This window comes from Panthera leo, chromosome B1 (genome assembly GCF_018350215.1).
Source record: "Panthera leo isolate Ple1 chromosome B1, P.leo_Ple1_pat1.1, whole genome shotgun sequence".
Lineage (NCBI taxonomy): Eukaryota > Metazoa > Chordata > Mammalia > Carnivora > Felidae > Panthera > Panthera leo.
Window position 1 is genome coordinate 287,845 of NC_056682.1, and position 21,372 is coordinate 309,216.

Genomic DNA, 21,372 nt, shown 5'->3' on the forward strand with positions numbered 1-21,372 from the left:
TAAATAAGGTATAAGTATTATCTAATAAGGTTTCCACGACACATGACACATTATGTGTAACATAAAAACTTTGTCCTGACTGTTGGCCTATTGGTCTATCATATCTCACACATAGTACACACTTCATAGATATCACTTCTTGAAAAGAAGCCTCATAAATTTCATATTTGTATTTCCATTCTAAAAATACTGAAACAAGCTCACTGCAGTCGTACCATATGAAAAACACATCTGAAGAAAAAAATGGATATTGTATGTGTGGTACCATAGCAAAAACTGAATACCAAAATAGGATATTCACTCACTCCCTTTCACTTACTCCGTCTTTCCAGGTCCATTAGACAACCTACATCCTGTATTTCAGCTTCTTTTTCCAGTGGGCCACGGGAACAGTGAAAACAGCAGCCAGGGCATTTTGACCCATCAGAGCCACGGGGGAAGGGGGGAGGATCTAAGTCAAGCCAGGAACCACTTTCTGTGGTTACTGTGGACCCCCGCGAACTTCACCTATGCTCTGCCTGACTCTGGAAATATTCTAAGTGGCCATGAGGACCCAAGAGCCACTAGTGTCTGCCTGGAAAGGTGGGAGACGGTGTCTATGCTACTGAATTCCTATCCAGAACTTCCTAGGTTACTTCAGGAGCACGGGAAATGCCACTGCCCCAAATGGGACTCTCAAGGGAAGCTTTCTAGGCCTGCCTGGAAAGGCTGCTGCTGGACTAGAAGCCGCTGAGAAGGTGGTGAGCACACTGAAAAACGACAATAAATTTTATAAGTCCTGAGGGGAGGGAGGGGGAGGCAGGGAACAACTTGTACCATCCCTGAACATTTGTACAAAAAGGACACAGGAAACTTGAAAATGCAGTTGGAAACCTTAGCTCACAGCCAGCTCAGTCAAAAGATGACAAGAACGACGGGAAGCTGTTAGACTAGTTCTGTTAATATAACAAATGATCAGTATCCTCACGGAGTGCACATGAATTGGTGTAAAATTACTTAGGACCCAACAATATTTTCAAAATGTAACGAAGGCTGGGAAAGCACGGAGACCTCTAGCATGACCCTCACACAACAAGGTTAAAAGGGAATGCATTTGGGATGTGCCCCCTGCTACCCACCCCACCCCACCCCCGCCCCTCCGCCAGCCCTCCGCTGCTCCCGCTGGGTCGAGCCCGGGCACTCCCGTCCACTAGGACCGTTTCCCGCAGTGCACAGGACCCCCCACGTGGCATCCTCTAGGCTGCTCATTTTACTCACTCTCCCTTCGCGGTCGCCCGGCGTCTCCCTCCCGGTCTTTCTTCCCTCAAGTCGCCGCCCACTCGGCACTCGGCGACCGAACGGATGCCGTCTACGTCCTAGCAGCTCACTTTCCAGTGGGATATCGGGAATGTAGGCACACTCTGGCAGGTACGGCCGGGGGAACAGGTTTGGGGACAGAACAGCACGAGGTGTCACACAACGGGGTCGTCCCCTCCCCCAGCCCGGGGCCCAGGGGCCTCGCCCACAAGGTGACCGCGAATGGAAGGCCTGGCCACGGCAGGGCCTCACTGCAGGAGGAAGAGAATGGCTCGGAGGTGGGTCTGGGAGAGGAATGGGGTCAGGCCAATATCAGGGCCAGGGGCGGAGGCGGCGGCCCCGGGGGTAGCAGGGCGTGGGGGGAACGTGAAGAGCAAGAACCCAGGTCCGAGGGAGGACATGGCGTGGGCGGGGACTAGGGAGGGTGAGCAGAGACCAGGAGGAGACGTCAGCGGAGGGGCGGGGCCGGTCAGGGCGTAACCAGCGTGTCGCGTGATTTAAGAACGGGGGCAAAGACCAGAATGGGCGTCAGCTAAAGGAAGGGGCCATCTTGGGGCGTGGCTAGCGCGGGACAGGGACTAAGGAGGTGAGCAGAGGGAGGGGACGGAGTCGTCCACTGAGGGGCGGGGCTGCTGTAGGACGTAACGAACGTGGGGCGGGGCATAGGGAGGGTGAGCGGGAACGGGACAAAAGCCGAGGGGTAGGGCCGGGGAGGACGTGAGCAGCGTGAGGCGGGGACTAAGGAGGTTGAACAGAGACCAGAAGGGGACCTAAGCGGAGGGGCGGAGCCAATGCAAGAGGTGGGGCAGAGCGAGGAGGGGCCTAAGGGAGGGTTAGGGGGAACGGGGCGTCAGCGGAGGGGCGGAGCCGGTGGGAGGTGTAACCAGTGTGGGGCGCGGCTTAGGGAAGGTGAGCAGAGACCAGGACGGAACGTCAGCTGAAGGACAGGGCCGGCTTGGGGCGTGGCTAGAGCGGGACTGGGCCTAGGGAGGGTGAGCGTATTTTGGGGCCGGGGACGTCCGCGGAGGAGCGGGGTTGGTATAGGACGTCGCGAACGTGGGGAGGGGCCTAGGGAGGGTGAGCGGGAACCGCACAAAAGCCGAGGGGCAGGGCCGGTGTAGGACGTGGCCAGCCATGTGGCGCGGCCTAGGGAGGATGAGCGGGGAGTGGGTGTCAGGCGAGGGGCGGGACGGGCGTAATACGTGGTCACCGTGAGGCGGAGCCTAAGGAAGGTGAGCAGAGCGCCCAGACGTGGAATCAACGACCGGCGGGTCGAGGGAAGGTGAGTGTAGACCGGGAACGACTTGTCACCTGAGGCGGGGAGCCAGACTGGACGTCGCCACGGAGGGGCGGGGCCTAGGAGGACGAGCGGGGGCGGGCCGGTTTGCGGCGCGGGCCACGCCCCCTTCCGCCCCCGCCTTTCCGGTCCCGCTCCTCCTTGCGTCCCACGCGCCAGCGGACTGGCCGCTCTTAGTAGGTTTGGGGGTGCTTGGTGTCTGGGGAGCTGGCTGTTGCTTCCCTAGCTGCCGTGACTGTTTCAGGGAATTCCAGGTGAGACTCAGAGCCCTGGGCCTTTTGCACTGAACGCGCCGATGTGCCCCGGTTAGGGTGACAGGTGTGTGCACAGCCCCATTGGCTGGACACGCCGGGCTGGAGTTGCGGATCTCGCGGGACCCCAGCGGCTGCCCTTGGCGCGCGGGTTAGTTGACCGGGCAGGGCAGGCGGGATCTGTGCTAGTGGCGGAGAGCCGGAGGGATCGGCGGGACGTGGCCCAGAGCAGGGGGTGCTCAGAGGGAGGCTGAGTGTCTGGGACTTGGGGGAGAAGCGTGGGTGCCACCGAAAATCGCTTTGTGTCGTTAGGTCCTCGGTGTTGCAGCTTTACGTTTTCCTGGGGCGACTCCCAGAGCTATCTGAAGATTTTTTTTTTTTTTTGAGAAGCATGGGATATTCTTTTATTTGTTTTCCTTTATGTATTTAGAGAGAGTGCTAGCGGCGGAGGGGCAGAGGGAGGGACAGAATCCAAGGCAGGCTGCAACCCTGAGCCAAGCCAATACAGCGCTGGATCCCAGACCCTGGGACGATCTGAGTGAAAATCGAGAGTCTGATGCTCAACCGTCTGAGCCACCCACGCCCCCGATAAGTGTGGGATATTGTTTTTTGTGGGGGTTTTTTTGCCTTTAATTTTTTTTGTGCTTATTCATTTTTTGAGAGACGGAGAAAGAGTGCTAGCGGGGGAGGGGCAGAGAGAAAACACAGAATCAGAAGCAAGCTCCTGGCCCCGAAAGCCCCTTGCGGCTCGAACCCACAGATCGTGAGATCAAGACCTGAGCGAAGTCGGACTCAACCGACTGAACCACCCAGGTGCCCCAAGTGTGGGATATTATGATCACTGCTTTTGTTTTCTATTTCTTAATGTTTTATGTCAAGTTGGGACAATGAATGAGGTTTGTAAAATGGATACCATTTGGGAATATGTGGATTTTGCTTTTAATTGATGAAAAATTGATTTTTCAATATCTGGGAACATTTGATAGGGATGTTTCTTGTTTGCCATTGTTAACCTTAAAAACAAAACTGCCAGGGGGCCCCAAACCGGACACCAAGCTGAGCATGGAGACTGCTTGGTTGCTGTCTCTCCCTGTGTCCCTCTTCCCTCCCCTGTGTGAAAGCACGTTCTCTCTCTCTCTCTCTTAAAAAAAAAGTAGAACTGCCTGTTATTTTAGCAACAACAGACGATGGGGGTATTTGGGAATGTGTAAAAGAGAATAGCAATCCGGGACAACAAGCTTTAGAAAAACTGTAGGGAAGCATGGGAACAAGGGAAGGCTTGCTTTTTTAAGGAGAAAAGGGGTAATTTGGGAAGGTTGCTGGGAGCTAAAAGTCCACGGGAGTGAACTGAGAGTTTGAAGTGTGGTGGCTTCTCACTGGCTGAACTGTTGTTCTGGGGGCTGAGGAAAAGGTCTCTTCCTCCTGCTGGAGTTGTTGAGTAGTATCCACGTGCAAGGCCAAGTCCCCAAAGGGTGCAGTCCCTCTTCCTGTTGGGTCTGCAACTGACTGTGTGTTCTAGGGTGTGAAAGTTTTCCCTGCCACATCTCCCCACTCCATTTTAGGGAGGTTTCCTATTACTAAGTTTCACACCATAAACATTAAAAATTAGCTGTCAAATTTCAGTGGCTTCATTTATACCTTTTTTAAAGTTTTATTTATTTATTTTGAGAGCATGAACAGGGAAGGGACAGAGAGAGAGGGAGACAGAAAATCCCAGGCAGGCTCCGCACCGTCAGCACAGACCCAGATATGGTGCTCGAACTCCTGAACTGTGAGATCATGACCTGAACCAAAATCAGGAGTCAGACACTCAACCCACCGAAACCCCAGGTGCCGCAATATACCCTTAATAAACCTTAACATGAAAACGTAAGTTAACATCTCTTTTTTATATTTCCTTTGGAAAATCTGATCCCGGTTGGAATTTGGCAATACCTGATTCCAGCCACTCATGCTGCGTAACTTCTCAAGGATTATTTACAAGAGAAGACATGCTTCTGGCTTTCTTACAACTTTTTTTTAATGGTTTTTCTTTTTAATGTTTATTTATTTTTGAGAGAGAGTGAGCCACAGGGGAGGAACACAGAGAGGGAGACACAGGTCCAAAGTGGGCTCCATGCTGACAGCAGAGAGGCCAAAATGGGGCTCAAACTCATGAAACCTGAGATCGTGACCTGACCCAAAGCACGCTTAACCAACTGAGTTAGCCAGGTGCCCTCTTTCTCAAAACTTCGAGTTGATTTAATATTTGAACTCAAATCACCTCAGAAATTGGAAGATATGTTTCTGTGAGGCAACAGAACAGTAACCACTATGGAGTTCCTATAAAGAAGAGGTCCCAGTACTCCTCCAAGTCTCCGAATCTCCATTCCCCTGAGCTCCCCTTACTCCACAAAGACCTTCCTAGCACCTAGACATAACAGCTGTCTCTCAATCATCTTGAGCTTCCATCAAGGAAGCTTGCATTTTCTAAGCTTGTTAGAAATCAGAGATACATAAAAATTTACAACATAAGGACTAGGATACCCTGGGAAATCTTTGGGAATTATGTATCAACAGGGAAGAGCCTAGGGATTTGATATTCTCTTATTTTCTGGAATAAAGACTGCTTATGTTCTGTCTGATAAACTAATTTTCTTGTGCTCCTAAGTTAAAGGGTAGTAGGAACCAGGGGCTCCTAGGCGGCTCAGTCGATTGAGCATCTAACTTTGGCTCCGGTCATGATCTCACCGTTCATGGGTTCAAACCCCACGTCAGGCTCTGTGCTGACAGCTTGGACCCTGGAGCCTGTTTCAGGTTCTGTGTATCCCCTCTCTCTCTCTGCCCGTACCCCAGTCCCACTCTCTCTCTCAAAATAAGCACATACATGAAAGATTAAATAATATTAATACTAAAAAGGATAGAAGGAACCAGCACTAGGAAGCCAACTATCTCAGACCCAATTTAAGTATCTCTATCTTATTCCTTTGAGGTCTGTGTCTGCCTTCTCCACCCTGCATCAGATATCACTGTATTGGGATAAATATAAGGAGCTCTGTCTCAGTAATTGTATATTAATGCTTCTATCCATTTTCCTTTCAAAAAAGCTTCCATATTGTCTTTTGTTTTCCTAAAAATTACAAACTGATTCTCATACTTTTTGCCAGCGATGAAAACAGCACAAAACAAATGATATTTAATAAATATTAAAACTTAGCTTTTAGCTGTCACCCAAGGGGTGTTACTATGACTCTCTAACCCAGTGCCTACACCCACTTGCTAATTCACAGTCCTGTTTGGCTTGTCCCACCTCGGGCATTTGCACTTGTCTGTTTTTCTCTGTATGACTCTTCCTCTGATCTCCTCATGAATAATTGCCACTATCATTTCTCTACTTTCTCAGAACCACATTCTCTGAACGCATGTTTTTAAAACAACTTCTGTTTTCTAACAACAAATATTTTCAGGATTTATTCAACTATGCCATATTTACAACTGTGCCCCGGGGCCCCTGGGTGGCTAAGCCAGTTAAGTGTCTGACTTCAGCTCAGTTCATGATCTCACAGTCTGTGAGTTCAAACCCCATGTTGGGCTGTGTGCTGACCGCTCAGAGCCTGGAGCCTCTTCCAATTCTGTGTCTCCCTCTCTCCCTGCCCGCCCTCTCTCTTTCTCTTTCTTTCACAAATAAATACACATTAAAAAAAAAAAAAAGAACTGTGCCTACAAGTTAAAGAGGGGAAAATCTTCTATCTGTTTTTGGATTTATTTTCTTATAGAAATCTTTGTAAGTTTTTATTCCTGTATAATTTATCAACATTCTGGGTCTTGAATCCATATGTCTGACCCCACTGCCCCTGCCATTCTGCAGAATGGATGTCGTGTTAGCAGGCATGAAAACTACAGTAATCTTATTGTCCATTTCCATCAGAGCTCTTGGGTGACCAAATGCATTGTCAATGAGCAGTGATATTTTGAAAAGGATTTTTTTTCTGAGCAGTAGGTCTCAACAGTGGGCTTAAAATACTCAGCAAACCACATTGTAATGAGATGCGCTATCATCCAGCCTTTGTTGTCTGTTGATGGAGTTCAGCCAGGGTAGATTTAGTATAATTCTTAAGGGCTCCAGGATTTCAGGATGGTACATGGGCATTGGCTTCAACTTAGTCACCAGCCGCATTAGCTCCTAACAAGAGAGTCAGTCTGTCCTTTGCAGCTTTGAAGCCAGCCACTGACTTCTTTCTGGCTATGAAAGTCCTGGATGGCATCTTCTTCCAACAGAAGGCTTCCAGTAGATTTTCCAACTTAAAAGCTGTTGGTCGGTGCAGTCACCAGCATGAATTGTCTCAGCCAGATCCTCTGGATAACTGGCTGCAGCTTCTGTATCAACACTCACTGCCTCACCTTGCAGTTTTACGTTATGGAGACGACTTCTTTTCCTTACTCCCACCAACCATCCTCTGCTCGCATCAGATGTTTTTCTGAAGTTTCTTCACCTCCCTCATCATTCAGAGAATTAATTGAAGAGAGTCAGGGCCTTGCTCTGGATTAGGCTTTGGCTTCGGGGAATGGTGACCTTCTATACAGACCACACAAACCTTCTCCATATCTACAATAGGTCTGTTTCAGTTCACTTTCTTTTTTTTAATGTGTGTTTATTTTTGAGATAGAGACAGAGCATGAGCAGAGGAGGGGCAGAGAGAGAGACACACACACAAAATCCTAAGCAGGTTCCAGACTCTGAGCCATCAGCACAGATCCCGACACGGGGCCGGATCCCATGAACCGTGAGATCGTGACCTGAGCCGAAGTCGGACGCTTAACCGACTGAGCCACCCAGGCTCCCCTCACTTCACATTCTTATCACCCATGTGTTCACTGGAGTTGCACTTTTAATTTCCTTCAAGGACTCTTCCTTTGCATTCACAGCTTGGCTGACTTTTTGGCACAAGACACCTAGCTTTCAGCCTGTCTCTGCTTTCAGCGTGCCTTTCTCACGAAGCTCATTCATTTCTAGCTCTTGATTTAACGTGACAGACCTTGAACACTTAGGAGGCCGGTGTAGGGCTGTCTCATGGAAAAGAGGCCCCAGGAGAGGAGGAGGGGGACAGCTGGTAGGTGGAGCAGTCAGAATACACACAACACTTACTGATTAAGGTAGCCCACACCTATGGGCACAGCTCGTGGCACCCCAAAACAATTGCAATAGTAACATCAAAGATCACTGAGCACAGACCACAGTAACAAATATGATAATGAAAATGTTTTAAATATTGTGAGAATTCCCAAACTGTGACACAGAGATAATGTGAGCAATTGCCCTTGGAAAAATGGCACCGAGCAACATGGCGTTGCCACACACCTTTGTGAAAAGCAGTATCTGTAAAGCACAATACAACAAAGTGTGCCTGCCTGTAGTTAAGACCTGGAGGAGAAGAGGTTCTCTATTCTTCTGGGCCCAGGCCACCACCTTCAGCAGCCCCCTCCTCTTCATCTCCAGGCAAGCAAATGAAATCCTAGAGCAGACCCTTCCTCTTCTCCAAGTCAGATTTAGTTGACATGCTACCCACTGCCATGCTCTACACGCACAAAATATGATAGGTTCCATGAATAAATTATACCTTCAATGTTCATTTCCCCATACATAGGATGTGTTTCAACTATTTTTGAATAATACGAAAAAGTATATACGTCTTAGGATCTGTCTTCATATATAAAAGAATAAATTACTTGTGAAGGAAAATCAGGCAATGTATTTTCATTTCAGGCACAGGCATTTGGTTCCCAAAAGAACAGTTTGTCCTTTTTGTCTTCTTAATGTGTTTGTATCAAATATAAAAGTGAACCTATAGTAACTCTCAAAAGGGAGCATAATTTTTACAGCGGGAATTTAAGGTAATCAGGTTCTCGTTTCCCTGGTTCTCGGACACGTTCCTGTCTTGCCAGCCTCGTCACACTGCACCATCCTTGAGGCAATGAGGGCTTCTGCTCATCAGAAAGGAGTGTCTGCGGTAGGAGACTGTGGACCAGGCTTGTGCCACACAGAGAGTGGAGCTCTATTAGAGAGTAAAAAGGATACGTGGTCAGATCCTGCGTTGTTTAAGGGCTCATTTAGAAGAGATCATTTAAAGAAATTTTTAAAAAACAAGAAAACTTTGTGTACAGAATCTCAAAGGATATATCTTTTAGGAAAACTTGTAGTAGAAAATACAGATGTTTTAGTCAGTTTCCTAAAAACTTATTTGAGCAAAGCCTTAGGACTCCCCATGGAGGTAGGCAGGAGCACTATTCGAGACTTTCCCCCCTCCCCTGGTAACAGAACTTGTGTAAAATTGCTGAGAGAAGCCAAACCATTTGTGTCCCAGGGGCTGAGAGCAAACTACAGTCGGGTGAGTTGGGTGGACTGGACGGGGAGGCAGGCTAGTGGATTTCTGAAGATGATGGCAGGTCTAAAGGTCCTACTTGTAAGGCCAGTGAGAAAGCAGGGAAGAAGTTAAAGCTGGAGAGTGTTAGGATTGAAATCTGTGCTTGTAAGTGATATTAGCCCCACCCAGCAGCCTCTGGAGAGGGGAGTGGTTGCTGGAGGTTGAGCTCTAGAAACACTCTTGAACACTGGAGACCAACCTGCAGGCTGGTGAGAGCTTCCATCTGCTGGAGGGTAATCCTGCCCACCTCCATGGGGACTGATGGATCCTGCCCTGGGGACCCTTCTGGACCTCACCCGTGTACCTCTTCATCTGACTGTTCATCCTTGTAATAAACCAGTAAAACTGAGTCAAGTGTTCTCCTAAATTCTAGGAGTCATTCTAGAAAATTGCCAAGCCTAATTTGAGGGATTGTGGGAACCCTTGAATCCACAATGCTCTCGGCAGAAAATGTGGGCGGTCTGGGCACTACATTTATGGTTGGCATCTGAAGTAGAGGAAGTCTCATGGGGCTAAGACTTTGAACTTGCGGGATCTGATGCTGACTCCAGGAAGATGGTGTCAGAATGAACTGAATCCTTGGACACCCAGGCAATGTCAGAGAATTAGTTGCTGGTGTGAAGAAAACTATACGAATTTTTAGATTTTGAGAAATCTATGACTGTTGTCTGTTACAGGGTGTTGGTCAGTAAGTGGGTGGAAGAAATGGACGTATAAGGAAGGTAAGAAGGCAGAACTAACAAAATATGCTTTTTTTTGTCTCAGATGTTATTGAGCACGAGCCATGTAACCAGGCATTGGGATAGGTCCCGTGTATGCAGTTGGAATAAAGTTGCTTTTTTTTTTTTTTTTTTTTTTTTTTTTTTTGGTCCTGCATGCATGCAGAAAAGAGTGCATGGGGATTGAGGTGGGCAGTAAAAGGGATGGAATTAGGGGCTGATAGACTTTAAGTGGTGTCAGTGGATGAGCTGGAAAGAGAGAGGCTCTGATTGCTGGAGGGATCTCCGGTTCTTCATCTGACAGGGCATTCCTGGTAAGACCTGGCAGGGGGCTATACCTCTTAAGAGGACCATGTTTAGAAATCTGAGTTTGGGAAACAGAACACAACTGAAATCCTAGCTGTATCATTCCTTAGCCATGTACTTTCCTCATCTTGCTAAAGTTTCCTGAAACTGTGTCACGTGTCCATGTCATTCTGGGCTGCAATAATAAAATACCACACATTGGTGGCTTAAACAACCGACATTTGTTTTTCACAGTTCTGGAGCCTGGGAACTCCCAAGACCAAGGTGTCAGCAGATTCAGTATCCTTGCTGTGCCTGCCTTCTCACTGGGTCCTAACTTGGTAGAGAGAGAGAGAGAGCTGTGGTGTGTTCCTCTAAGAATTACTCCAGTCCCTTCATCGGGGACCTCCTCTCAAGACCTCATCTAAACCTAATTACCTCTCAGAACGCCCCACCTCCAGGTACCATCACATGGGGAGTTAGGGCTTTGACATACGGACTTGGGTGAGGCTGGAGGGGACACTGCCATCCGGTCCATAACAGTGACTGTACTGAAAACAGCAGGATCTATTCTGAGGATTAGTTAAGTGAATGTTCTTAAGTTTCCAAGCAGAGAGTCCTATTGTTAAACTTTGAATTTGTCTTCCTTATTTTTTGGACTCCAGGTGTAAGGAGGTGAGTTTTGTCTACTTTTGTTTGTGATACAATATCATTTTTCCGTGAAATACATTTAAGTACAAACAAAATTTTGTTAAGAATTCAGACTTTACCAATATGTTTAAATATACGATTTATGAAATGCTGGGGTCTCATTTGTGGTGATGACTGATATACGACAATATTCCAGTGACAACTTTACTAAAATGTCAGATTGAACAAATATATTCCCTCATAAAACAAAACCTCTGCATTGTACGTTTTCTAAGTCAGGCACTTTTAGGTTTGGGGTTCAGGGAGGGAATTAAATATCCCTATGAAAAGTTGGCAGTTAACTTAGAAATAATGATTTTCATTGCCTTGTCTGAAAATAAAAAAAGAATATTTCTATCTTATTGACGAGCAGCAGTAGCCAAAGCCTTGTCACTTCTGACCCAAGCAGAAGTGAGAGCTCCCGCAATTGTCTCAGGGCATGTGGCGTGTTCTTGTAGGGGGAGCTGGGGGGTTGCATGCAGGTGCATCAGGGATTCATGACCAGGGGGTCTGGGCATTGTGGGTAAGACTGGAGTCTCTTGGCTTCTCTCTCCTTGCCCAGCTTTTCCTGCATACGGTTTGCATTCTCTGTGAGTGGAAATCCGGAGGAAGAGACGTGGTGGCCGAACTCTTGATGATGCAACTGCAGGTGGGTGGATATGCGATCCTTCTCCTGAATGATGCCTCTGTTGCCTGTGGCTGGGAAGGCTTCTCTTGGCCCAAGTCTTCGAAGTGCATCCAGGCAGTTTTCAAGGGTCTGGGTTCTAGTTCATTGTTGCCAGGACGCGCAGATACTTTTTGTTGGTCAGGGATGGATCAGGAAGAAGTCTCCTTTCCAGCATTTACACCAGTGCATCTCATGCTCCTTAAGGATGTCCTTGCAGAAAAGAAATATGCAGAGTTTTCCTTCCTCATGCAGTGTATGGGCTTGGTTGGGGGGTGATTTACCCGTGGGCCATGGTAGTGGCTGCGGTGACCTCGGCACGTGGTGACAGGTGCTAGAGATGAGCAGGACCAGCAGTTTACACTCCACTGAGGAGGCGGGCCTTTGAGCAGGTCAGCTCTGCAGTTTTCCAGAGAGTACAAGAAACTTTTGTATGAGAGAGGAAATCAGCCATCATTTCTTTTCCCCTCAGTTTTAAGCTTACTAAAGGTTTGGTAACATACACTTGACTAATCTGGAAACTTCCAAAGATGACTAAATCCTCTTTACTACCCTTGTCCCTTTTCACCCATTTTCCCCGTTATAATTAAACTTTTTAAAATTGGAAATCTGAAAACAGTGCCTAGGGAGTATTTTTCAAAAAATTAACTCTGTATTTGGCAGAATGTGGATAAAACTAGAGTCAAATTTAGAATCCTGTTGCAATTTTAGAAGGATTAGAGAGGCTACAAGTAATCGAGAGGATTCTATTGCCTTTCAACAGAAAAAACAGGATTACCATAGGGAGGATTGATGCAGTCATCATTGTTGTTAAGAATGGAGAGCTCACTGCAGGAGAGATCACTGTGGGGCCATCCTTCGGACGAGCCATCTCAGGAGCCCCTAACCGGACCGCAGGACCTGTCTGCCCTGATACCTTATAAAGAACAAGTGAGTTTTTAAGATGAGAGGTGTGACTTGTTGACCCCAAATTCTGCATGAGAGTTGTTCATCCTGCAGAATGCTGGGCATTGCTTCATAGGTGTCTACCTTTAATGTTAATATACCTACACTTGTATGTATGAAGTGTTTGCTGTAAAAGACGCATCTGCACATTAGCTCATTGGAACTCTCAGTACCACGATTCATATATATGTGTATATATATATATTTTTTCTTTTTTAAGTAATTTCTACAGCAAGCATGGGGCTTAAACTCATGATCGTGAGGCCAAGAGTCACATGCTCTTCCAACTGAGCCAGCCAGGCACTTCTCAATAGTACTATTTAACCTAGGTTATAATTACCACCCAGAAAGTCAAAATTGCCAGCTTATTAGAATGTTGCCAGGTTATTTCCTATTGAGAGATTCCTTTATGATGAAGTAATTGTGTGTTTTTTTTAATGTGTCTGAAAGGCAAAAAGCAGATCAGCATGGGAGAATATTTGATATGAATCACAAATGGAATGAGGTTTCTATACATACAGTTCCTCACTCTGCTATCACTATCATGTTGACAGCTGTCCCCTAGGGATTGTTCAGCCTGGCCCTACTGAAACAATATCTGATATTTTAGGAATCTGTGACCCTCAAAGATATAGCTGTAGACTTTACCCAGGAAGAGTGGGCCCTGATGGACACATCCCAGAGAACGCTGTACAGAGATGTGATGCTGGAGAACATTAGTCATCTGGTCTCTGTGGGTGAGTCTGTCGCCATCTATTCATTCTTCCATCCATCCATCTTTTTGTTTATTAACCTTGTATCCAGGAGAGCTTCCACATATTCTAATATAGCTGTCTGCCCTAATTCATATACTTTTGTAGCATTTCTGAATACTAGATGGAATTTGTAACTTTCTTTACTTTCATCATGTGTGTTACATGATAATTTGAATACAGACTTCCTGGCCACAAGTGTGTATCTACTGCACTTTCTCCAAGACCCAGAACAATGCTGGGAATACAGTGCATATTTTTTGAATGAATAAACATCCTAAATATTTTTCTGTCCTAAGCAGTGTGGGAATGGTGAGCACGGTAGAAAATATAACATCTTGTATCACTTTCCACATAAAACTCCACAGAATATTCTGGTGGAGCTTATGTGTATTGTATCCCTTTGAAAATAGTAATCCCCTTGTGAGAACATTTAATTCCTTCTGGATGCAAACACTAAGCCTTCTGCTCTCTCTCAGCTTGGGCAGGAGCATCAGCAACCAGAGATCATACTGTCTTTGGGTGCAGTGTCAGGCTGAGAGCCTTTATCAGTGTTTTTAGTGTTCAAGGTGTTATTCTCTGGGCTGTTCTTCCACACTCATGTTCTTCCTCAGCTGCCTGTACAGTAGAATATCAGGTGCTGTTCTCGACACGGAACTGCAAATTCACACACCATTCTCCATTGATATAGGGTGTCATTTCTTCAGATCAGATGTGATCTCCCCGTGGGAGCAAAGAGGGGAGCTGTGGAGGGAAGAAAGAGGACCTCCCCAAGGCTGGAGTCCAGGTGAGCTGCAGACATGCGCTCAGTGTGAGAAGGCTAGTGAGTAAGCAGGGTCTTATTGATGTCAGTGCAGATTTCCTTGAGTGAACGACAGCTTCAGAAACTGTGAGTGGCCAGTGAGACAGCATTCCTCAGATTGTGTCATTATTTCTCCCACATCAGTTTCTCTTCATATACCTGTACTTAACATTTCACCTCAGGCAAGCAATGTTCCTGTCCTCGTTGGAGGTGAAATTTCACATTGTGTTCTGTGTCATGATTTCTAGTGTCCTTCTTTTAGGATTTCCACTCTGATATTCTCTGCAACAGCCCATCATTATTTTATTTTTCTTTCACTTAAACATTGAGTTTTGTTCTAACTGATACTGTTCTAAAATGTATGTCTATTCACCAGTATTTTCCTCAATTTCACATTATTTGGTCATGTGTGCTTACCTGGTCTTGTGAGCTTGTCAACACTTTAATTCCCCTAGTCTACTCAAGGTGTTTCTCAGGTTTATTTCTTTTTTTCCTCGATTATTTTAGGCATGAAAAAAAGCCATAACAAGCAAGAAATAATATCTATGCAAGATATCTACCTGAAGGACCCACCTAACTGCTGGACAATAGTAAGTGTCATGAGGAGGAACCTTGCCTATTCATGTTCAAAGACCTGGGTGGAGCCTAAGTCATCAGTTGTAGAATCACATAACAATTAGTATAAGTACCTTCTCACAGAATGTGATTGACAATTTAAATCTGGGGAAGAAATTAGCCTGGATTTAAGCTATAATTGTTCTGAGAAATGGATAATTGCATAACCATGGTTTATTGTAATGACACATAATGATATCTTCAAAAACACTCAGCCCTCCAATAAAGATGCTACCAAGGGTAAAAATGTTTGTGCATGTCAGTGATGAACACCCCGTGTGCATGTAAGTGATCTGGGGAAGGTTTTAGTTGGAGATTACCACTGAATGGCCAGCCTGGAATTCGTAGGTAGAGAACTGGGTGTATTCATGTTTGGGAGAAGTCCTATAACAGTCTCTCCTCTCTTTCCCAACAGCAGAAACGTCATGCAGGAGAAGACCTCTCTGTATATAGTGGGTATGAAGTTTTCATTCACACCTACACATTGACACAACATGTCTTAACTCACACTAGACAGAAACTCTATAGATGCAATGAATGTGGAAAACACTTCACCCGAAACGCCAACCTTCATACCCATAAAATAAGTCACACAGGAGAGAATCCATTTGCTTGTAATCAGTGTGGGAGGCGCTTCAGGTATTTTTCATCTTTAACTAGACATAAGCGAATTCATACTGGAGAGAAGCCTTATGAATGTCATCTATGTGGGAAAGCCTTTGTTCGTAGTTCCCTTAAACAACATCAGAGAATTCACACTGGCGAGAAACCATATACATGTCCTCTATGTGGAAAAGGCTTCGTTACAAGGTCTAATCTTCGAGAACATGAGAGAACTCACAGTGGAGAGAAACCATATAAATGTCATCTATGTGGAAAAGCTTTTGTTCAAAGCTCTTGTCTTAGAAAACATGAGAGAACTCATACTGGAGAGAAACCATATAAATGTCACCTATGTGGAAAATCCTTTGTTCAAAGTTCTTGTCTTAGAAAACACGAGAAAACTCACACTGGAGAGAAACCATATAAATGTCATCAGTGTGGAAAAGCCTTTGTTACAAGCTCTGATCTTGGAAAACACGAGAAAACTCACACTGGAGGGGAATCATATACAGGTTATCTGTTTGGAAAATCTTTTGTTCAAAGCTCTTGTCTTAGAAAACACGAGGAAACTCAGCCTGGTGAGAAACCATGTACGTGTCATCAGTGTGGGAAAGCCTTTGTTACGAGCTCTGATCTTAGAAAACACGAGAAAACTCACACTGGAGGGGAATCCTATACATGTCATCTATGTGGAAAAGCCTGTGTTGAATGCTCTTGTCTTAGAAAACACGAGAAAACTCTCCCTGACGAGAAACCATATACATGTCATCAGTGTGGAAAAGCATTTGTTACAAGCTCTAATCTTAGAAAACATGAGAAAACTCACACTGGAGAGAAACCATATACATGTCATCTTTGTGGAAAAGCCTTTACTCAAAGCTCTAATCTTCGGGAACATGAGAGAACTCACACCGGTGAGAAACCATATATATGTCATCTATGTGGAAAAGCCTTTGTTCAAAGCTCTTGTCTTAGAAAACATGAGAAAACTCACACTGGGGAGAAACCATATACATGTCACCTATGTGGAAAAGGCTTTGTCACAAGATCGAATCTTCGACAACATGAGAGAATTCACACTGGAGAGAAACCGTATAAATGTCACCTGTGTGGGAAAGCCTTTCTTCAAAGCTGTAATCTTCGAGAACATGAGAGAACTCACAGTGGAGAAAAACCTTATACATGTCATCTATGTGGAAAAGACTTTGTTCAAAGCTCTTATCTCCGAGAACATGAGAGAACGCACACTGGTGAGGAACCATATACATGTCATCTATGTGGAAAAGCATTTGTTACAAGCTCTAATCTTAGAAAACATGAGAAAACTCACACTGGTGAGAAGCCATTTACATGTCATCTATGTGGAAAAGGCTTCGTTATAAGGTCCAGTCTTCGAGAACATGAAAGAATCCACACTGGGGAGAAACCATATACCTGTCATCTATGTGGAAAAGCCTTTCTTCAAAACTCTTACCTTCGAGAACATGAGAGAACTCACACCGGTGAGAAACCATATAAATGTCTTCTATGTGGAAAAGCCTTTGTTCGACGGTCTTGTCTTAAAAGACACGAGAAAACTCACACTGGAGAGAAACCATATACATGTCATCAGTGTGGAAAAGCCTTTGTTACAAGCTCTCATCTTAGAAAACACGAGAAAACTCACACTGGCAAGAAACCATATATATGTCATCTATGTGGAAAAGGCTTTGTTACAACATCTGATCTTCTAGAACATGAAAGAATTCACATTGGAGAGAAACCATATGCATGTCATCTATGTGGAAAAGCATTTGTTACAAGCTCTGATCTGAGAGACCATGAGGGAACTCACACTGCAGAGAAACCATATACATGTCTTCTATGTGGAAAAGCCTTTGTTACAAACTCTGATCTTAGAGACCATGAGGGAACTCACTCTAATTCTAGTGAATGAACATGGAAGTGCCTTCAGCCACAGCGCTAATGTGAAACCAACCAGAGGACTCAGGTGGGGGAAGTTCCATGGTCATATTCATTATGGAAATGCCTTCATTTTTAACTTCTCCTTACACAACGTGAGTGAACTGCATTTGGAGGAACCCTATATTCACAAAGGGGAAGAGACATTAGCTGGCCTCTGGTCATAGGGTGCACAAGAAAATCCAGTGAGTAACAGTCTAATCTCCTTAAATGGGAAATGACAAGAAAATCTTTACAGAAAGAGGTCACTGTAGGAGAATAACAGAAAAATTAATGCTGGAGAAGTTATTCATTGTTACATGCATGGAAAAAAACTTGACTAGTAGAAAAACCATTGTAGGCATGTGAAGTTTCACACTCTGTATAATAGTGAACGAATGGCAGTCTAAAGTGATTTTTAATTCCTTAGTCAACATGTAGTTTCTCACACTGTACATATAGCATTGCTAAAATCAGATAAAAGGTTAGACTTTGCATTAGAAATCCCTGACTAGGAAAAACATTTATCAAGAAAGTCTTAACACACAATTTAGATATTAATTTATAATTTTGCCTAATGGCCTATTATAAAAATATAAGAAAGGTAGGATTGTGACATCATCTGGGAATTCTAAATTCAGAATTTTGTAACTTTTGTTTTTTAGAATAGTTCTTGGAACTGCATATGAAGCAAAGTTGTTGCTGAAAAATCCATTGTGTTGGTCAGGGCCTATTTTTCATGCATCAATAGTAGTTATGATGACTGGATTCAACTAGAAAGTGTCTTTGAATATTAACTGAAAAACAACACAAGATGATGCGTCATGACTACATATTGTTAACCATGTATGTGGGTCGTAGTGATGAACTAAAGATTGTTACATAGATAACTTGTGACTGAATTCTGTATAAATTTTCATTTTAAAATGCCATTATTGAGGGACATCTGGGTGGCTCAGTCGGTTAAGCATTCGACTTTGATTCAGGTCATGATCTCACAGCTGAATTCGAGCCCCACGTTTGGGCTCTGTGCTGACAGCTCAGAGCCTGGAGCCTGCTTGAGATTCTGTCTCATTCTTTCTCTGCCCCTCCCCCACTGTCTCTCAAAAATAAACGAATGTAAAGATTAAAAAGAATAAAATGCCATTATTGAGACAAAGAAGGGTATTACCTAACAATAAGGGGTCCATTCAACAATAGGATATAGTGTGTAAATATTTATTCACTCAACATAGGAGCACCTACATGTATAAAACAAATATGAACAGATGTTAAGGGAGAGAGAGTTATGTAATAGAAGGGGGGCGTTAATACACCCTTCCAACAATGAATGAAACATTCAGACAAAATCAGAAAACATCAACCGTAAGTGACACGTTAGATGAGATGGACTTCAGAGAGGTACACTGCACACGCATACTTCATCCAAAAGCAGCAGAAAAACACTCTTTGCAAGTGCCCATGAGATATTCTCCAGAATTGGTCATAGTTACTGCCTGTTAGTACCAGTGGGTATTTTCTTCCTATTTTATCCAAGCCATGTAATTGCCCCTCTTCCTCTCCTGAAAACCCCTTGCTTTCACCCCACAGATGGGACACTTTTCTGGTTACTGCTGGAATTGGTGCTCCCCAAACTGCAATTCTTTAATCCCAAATAAACACTTACCTGCCTTTCATTGTAGCTCGTTTTCAGGTTGGCAGAGGGGACAAGAAATGTTTCTTTTCCTTTCTTGGCCAGGCACTATCTGGGAGAGATGACTTTGGAAGGAAGTCTTACTCTATTCTGGCTCTCCCAGTTTTCAGGATCCCACCCGCAGCTCCAGAGTGAGTGTGCTCACTCTGCCACTGCCTCAAAAGGTGCCACCATAGACCACCAAACTATTGAAGGAAAATAATTGTTAAGATCTTTTAATATTTATTTTTGAGGGAGGGAGAGAATCCTAGCCGGCTCTGCCATGTCCTCACAAAGCCCATTTTGGGGCCTGAGCCCATTAACCATTAGATCAGGACGTGAGGTGAATTCAGATGCTCAATGGACTGTGCCCACCCAGGTGCCCCGAAGAAAAATAATTTTCCTTTAACCCTTCTAGGTTCTTGGCTTTGACGTCCCACCCCAGCTGGGGTGCCAGACACTAAACGGGAGGCTCTGAGCCCCTGCGCTGCTCCCTGCGGCCAGCAGGGGGCGCGCAAACCTGCCCTTTCTGGGGGGAGAGGGGCGCGTGAGCTTTCCACCATGGTTGGGGGGGGGGGGACGGGGGAGACCCGCGCACTGACGGCTATGGGCTGGGGAGGGGCAGAGCCTCGCTCCTGAGTGTCCCCGCGTGGCCCACTCTCCGCCTTCGCAGTGCCGCTTTAGGGGGACTCTCAAAGGACAGCCACCGCGGGAGTCTGCGAGGCCAAAGTGGAACTTCCGGGGCAGTCTGAGCAGGTCAGATGGACCCCAGCCTCCACCCACAGGCAACTTTGCCTGAACACGCATTCCTTGCTAGTACACTTTTTCTTTTTAATCCCCGCCTTTGGCCTTTAAAAACCTTTTCCTATTTCACTCAGAGGAGCCTCTCTTGCCGGATGCAATGTACCCCCACCCACAAACCGTTTAATAAAGCCAATTGGATCTTCAAATTGACAGGGTTGAATGCAGTTTTTTTAGCACACCAAGGGGAAATGGGGCCCCTATGTACATGCTTCTACTGCTTTTTAATGTTTCATTTCCTTATAACTCTATATAAAGTAGTTGAAAAAACAGGTGTACTAACATATTTGAAATTCCAAAATTTTATTTACACCCCAAACAGAAGTATTCCAGTACCTTACCTTTTTTTCCAAATTCAGAAAGTGTATTTCTAAGTTCTTTTAAAGCTTCACATATATCTAACCAGCTTTCAAAGTCACTTTCTCTCATTTGTTTTAAGCAGGGGGATAGGCCTTCTAATAGCACACAACTTCATATATTGCCAGTTTCTCCTTTGTTCAAAATAATGTATCACATTGATAATTTGCATTTAAAAATGGTTTTGATTTCAGCACTGTACTTCCTCTTCAGAGATTATGTATGTTAGTACTTGGTAAAATGGTAATTTATGAGGAAATTGTTCTAGTAGCATTCAATCTCGGTGCCCTGTGTGAGAAGGAAAGCTGGTAAACACAAGTAAAAAGGGCCAGCCCGATGTCCAAGGTTGGATACTCCCCTTGAATGCTTTTGGCTTCTGTAATCTTGCTTGCCTCTTCCATCAGCCAGAAACCAGGAACCAGAAGCTTGACTAGTAGTCCCATTCAACCCGGAAGCACATAGGCATGAAAGATCAGTAAAACCCATGCTAAGCCAGATGCTCAGCCTTTGGAGGTGACTCTGCTGGGCCAGCACCGGTGATAAATACAGTTTTTGATTCCCCGAGGGTGTGCCACTTGTCTCTTCCTGGGCGCTGAGCATTTGCTGTAACATGTGTGTATCTATGTGTTTATAGGTAGTTTATAGAACAGAAATGAGAATATTCCATGTGTTTGCTGAGTTAGAAAAAAAATGTATACCTTGTACCCTATTTTTAAAGGTTATTCTATTTATATTTATAGAAATGGAAGTTTTAAAGACTTGAAATTGTGAGCTGAACACAGATTTGGCACAGTGATTTTGGGAAAGGGACATAACTTCTCCCTTTATCTATGGTTGTCATAATTGTCCATTATTGTATCTGGCCAAGAGCAGTTTTATATCAATATCATGTTGCCAATTGATAATTACCTAACCTAGACCATGTCCATTTTTTTAAACAAAATGATGTAATACAGGTTTACTGCCAGGTAAAAGGTGAACAACAAGGAAAACCTCCTGCATGTCATCATCCTCTACATTGTAGAAGTGTGTTTTTCTAGTAAAGAGTAAACCAGGTCTCTGTAAAATGTTATTTAGTCCCATCTCATATTTTATTCAACATGATGGCTGATATTTTGAGTTTAACTTTCCCTCATGTAAAATATTTTAGGAAAGTAAGTTTACATTGCTCAAAACAAAAACACATGACAATCCATATCTTCACATGGCTTTGCATTTCTTACCTTGCAAGAAACTGTACAGCTGAAGAAAAAAAAACGGGGTGTCTAAATTAAACATGAA

The 21,372-nt window shown here is 44.8% G+C and overlaps 1 protein-coding gene across 13 annotated transcripts; it reads left to right on the plus strand.

Moving 5' to 3' along the window:
- Positions 1–1,330: 1,330 nt before the first annotated feature.
- Positions 1,331–19,523, plus strand: LOC122217297 (zinc finger protein 14-like). 13 transcript variants are annotated; one of them, XM_042934099.1, is made up of 8 exons: positions 2,076–2,096; positions 10,505–10,710; positions 11,502–11,588; positions 12,367–12,533; positions 13,159–13,285; positions 13,992–14,087; positions 14,610–14,692; positions 15,133–18,242. In XM_042934099.1, exons 4-8 carry the CDS (start codon positions 12,396–12,398, stop codon positions 17,254–17,256), a joined length of 2,568 nt encoding a protein of 855 aa, XP_042790033.1. In that variant the 5' UTR covers positions 2,076–2,096; positions 10,505–10,710; positions 11,502–11,588; positions 12,367–12,395; the 3' UTR covers positions 17,257–18,242. The 13 variants fall into 13 exon arrangements, with proteins under 13 accessions (XP_042790038.1, XP_042790037.1, XP_042790033.1 ...); XM_042934097.1 differs by lacking the exon at positions 2,076–2,096 and adding an exon at positions 2,428–2,578; XM_042934098.1 differs by lacking the exon at positions 2,076–2,096 and adding an exon at positions 2,600–2,847.
- Positions 19,524–21,372: the final 1,849 nt, after the last annotated feature.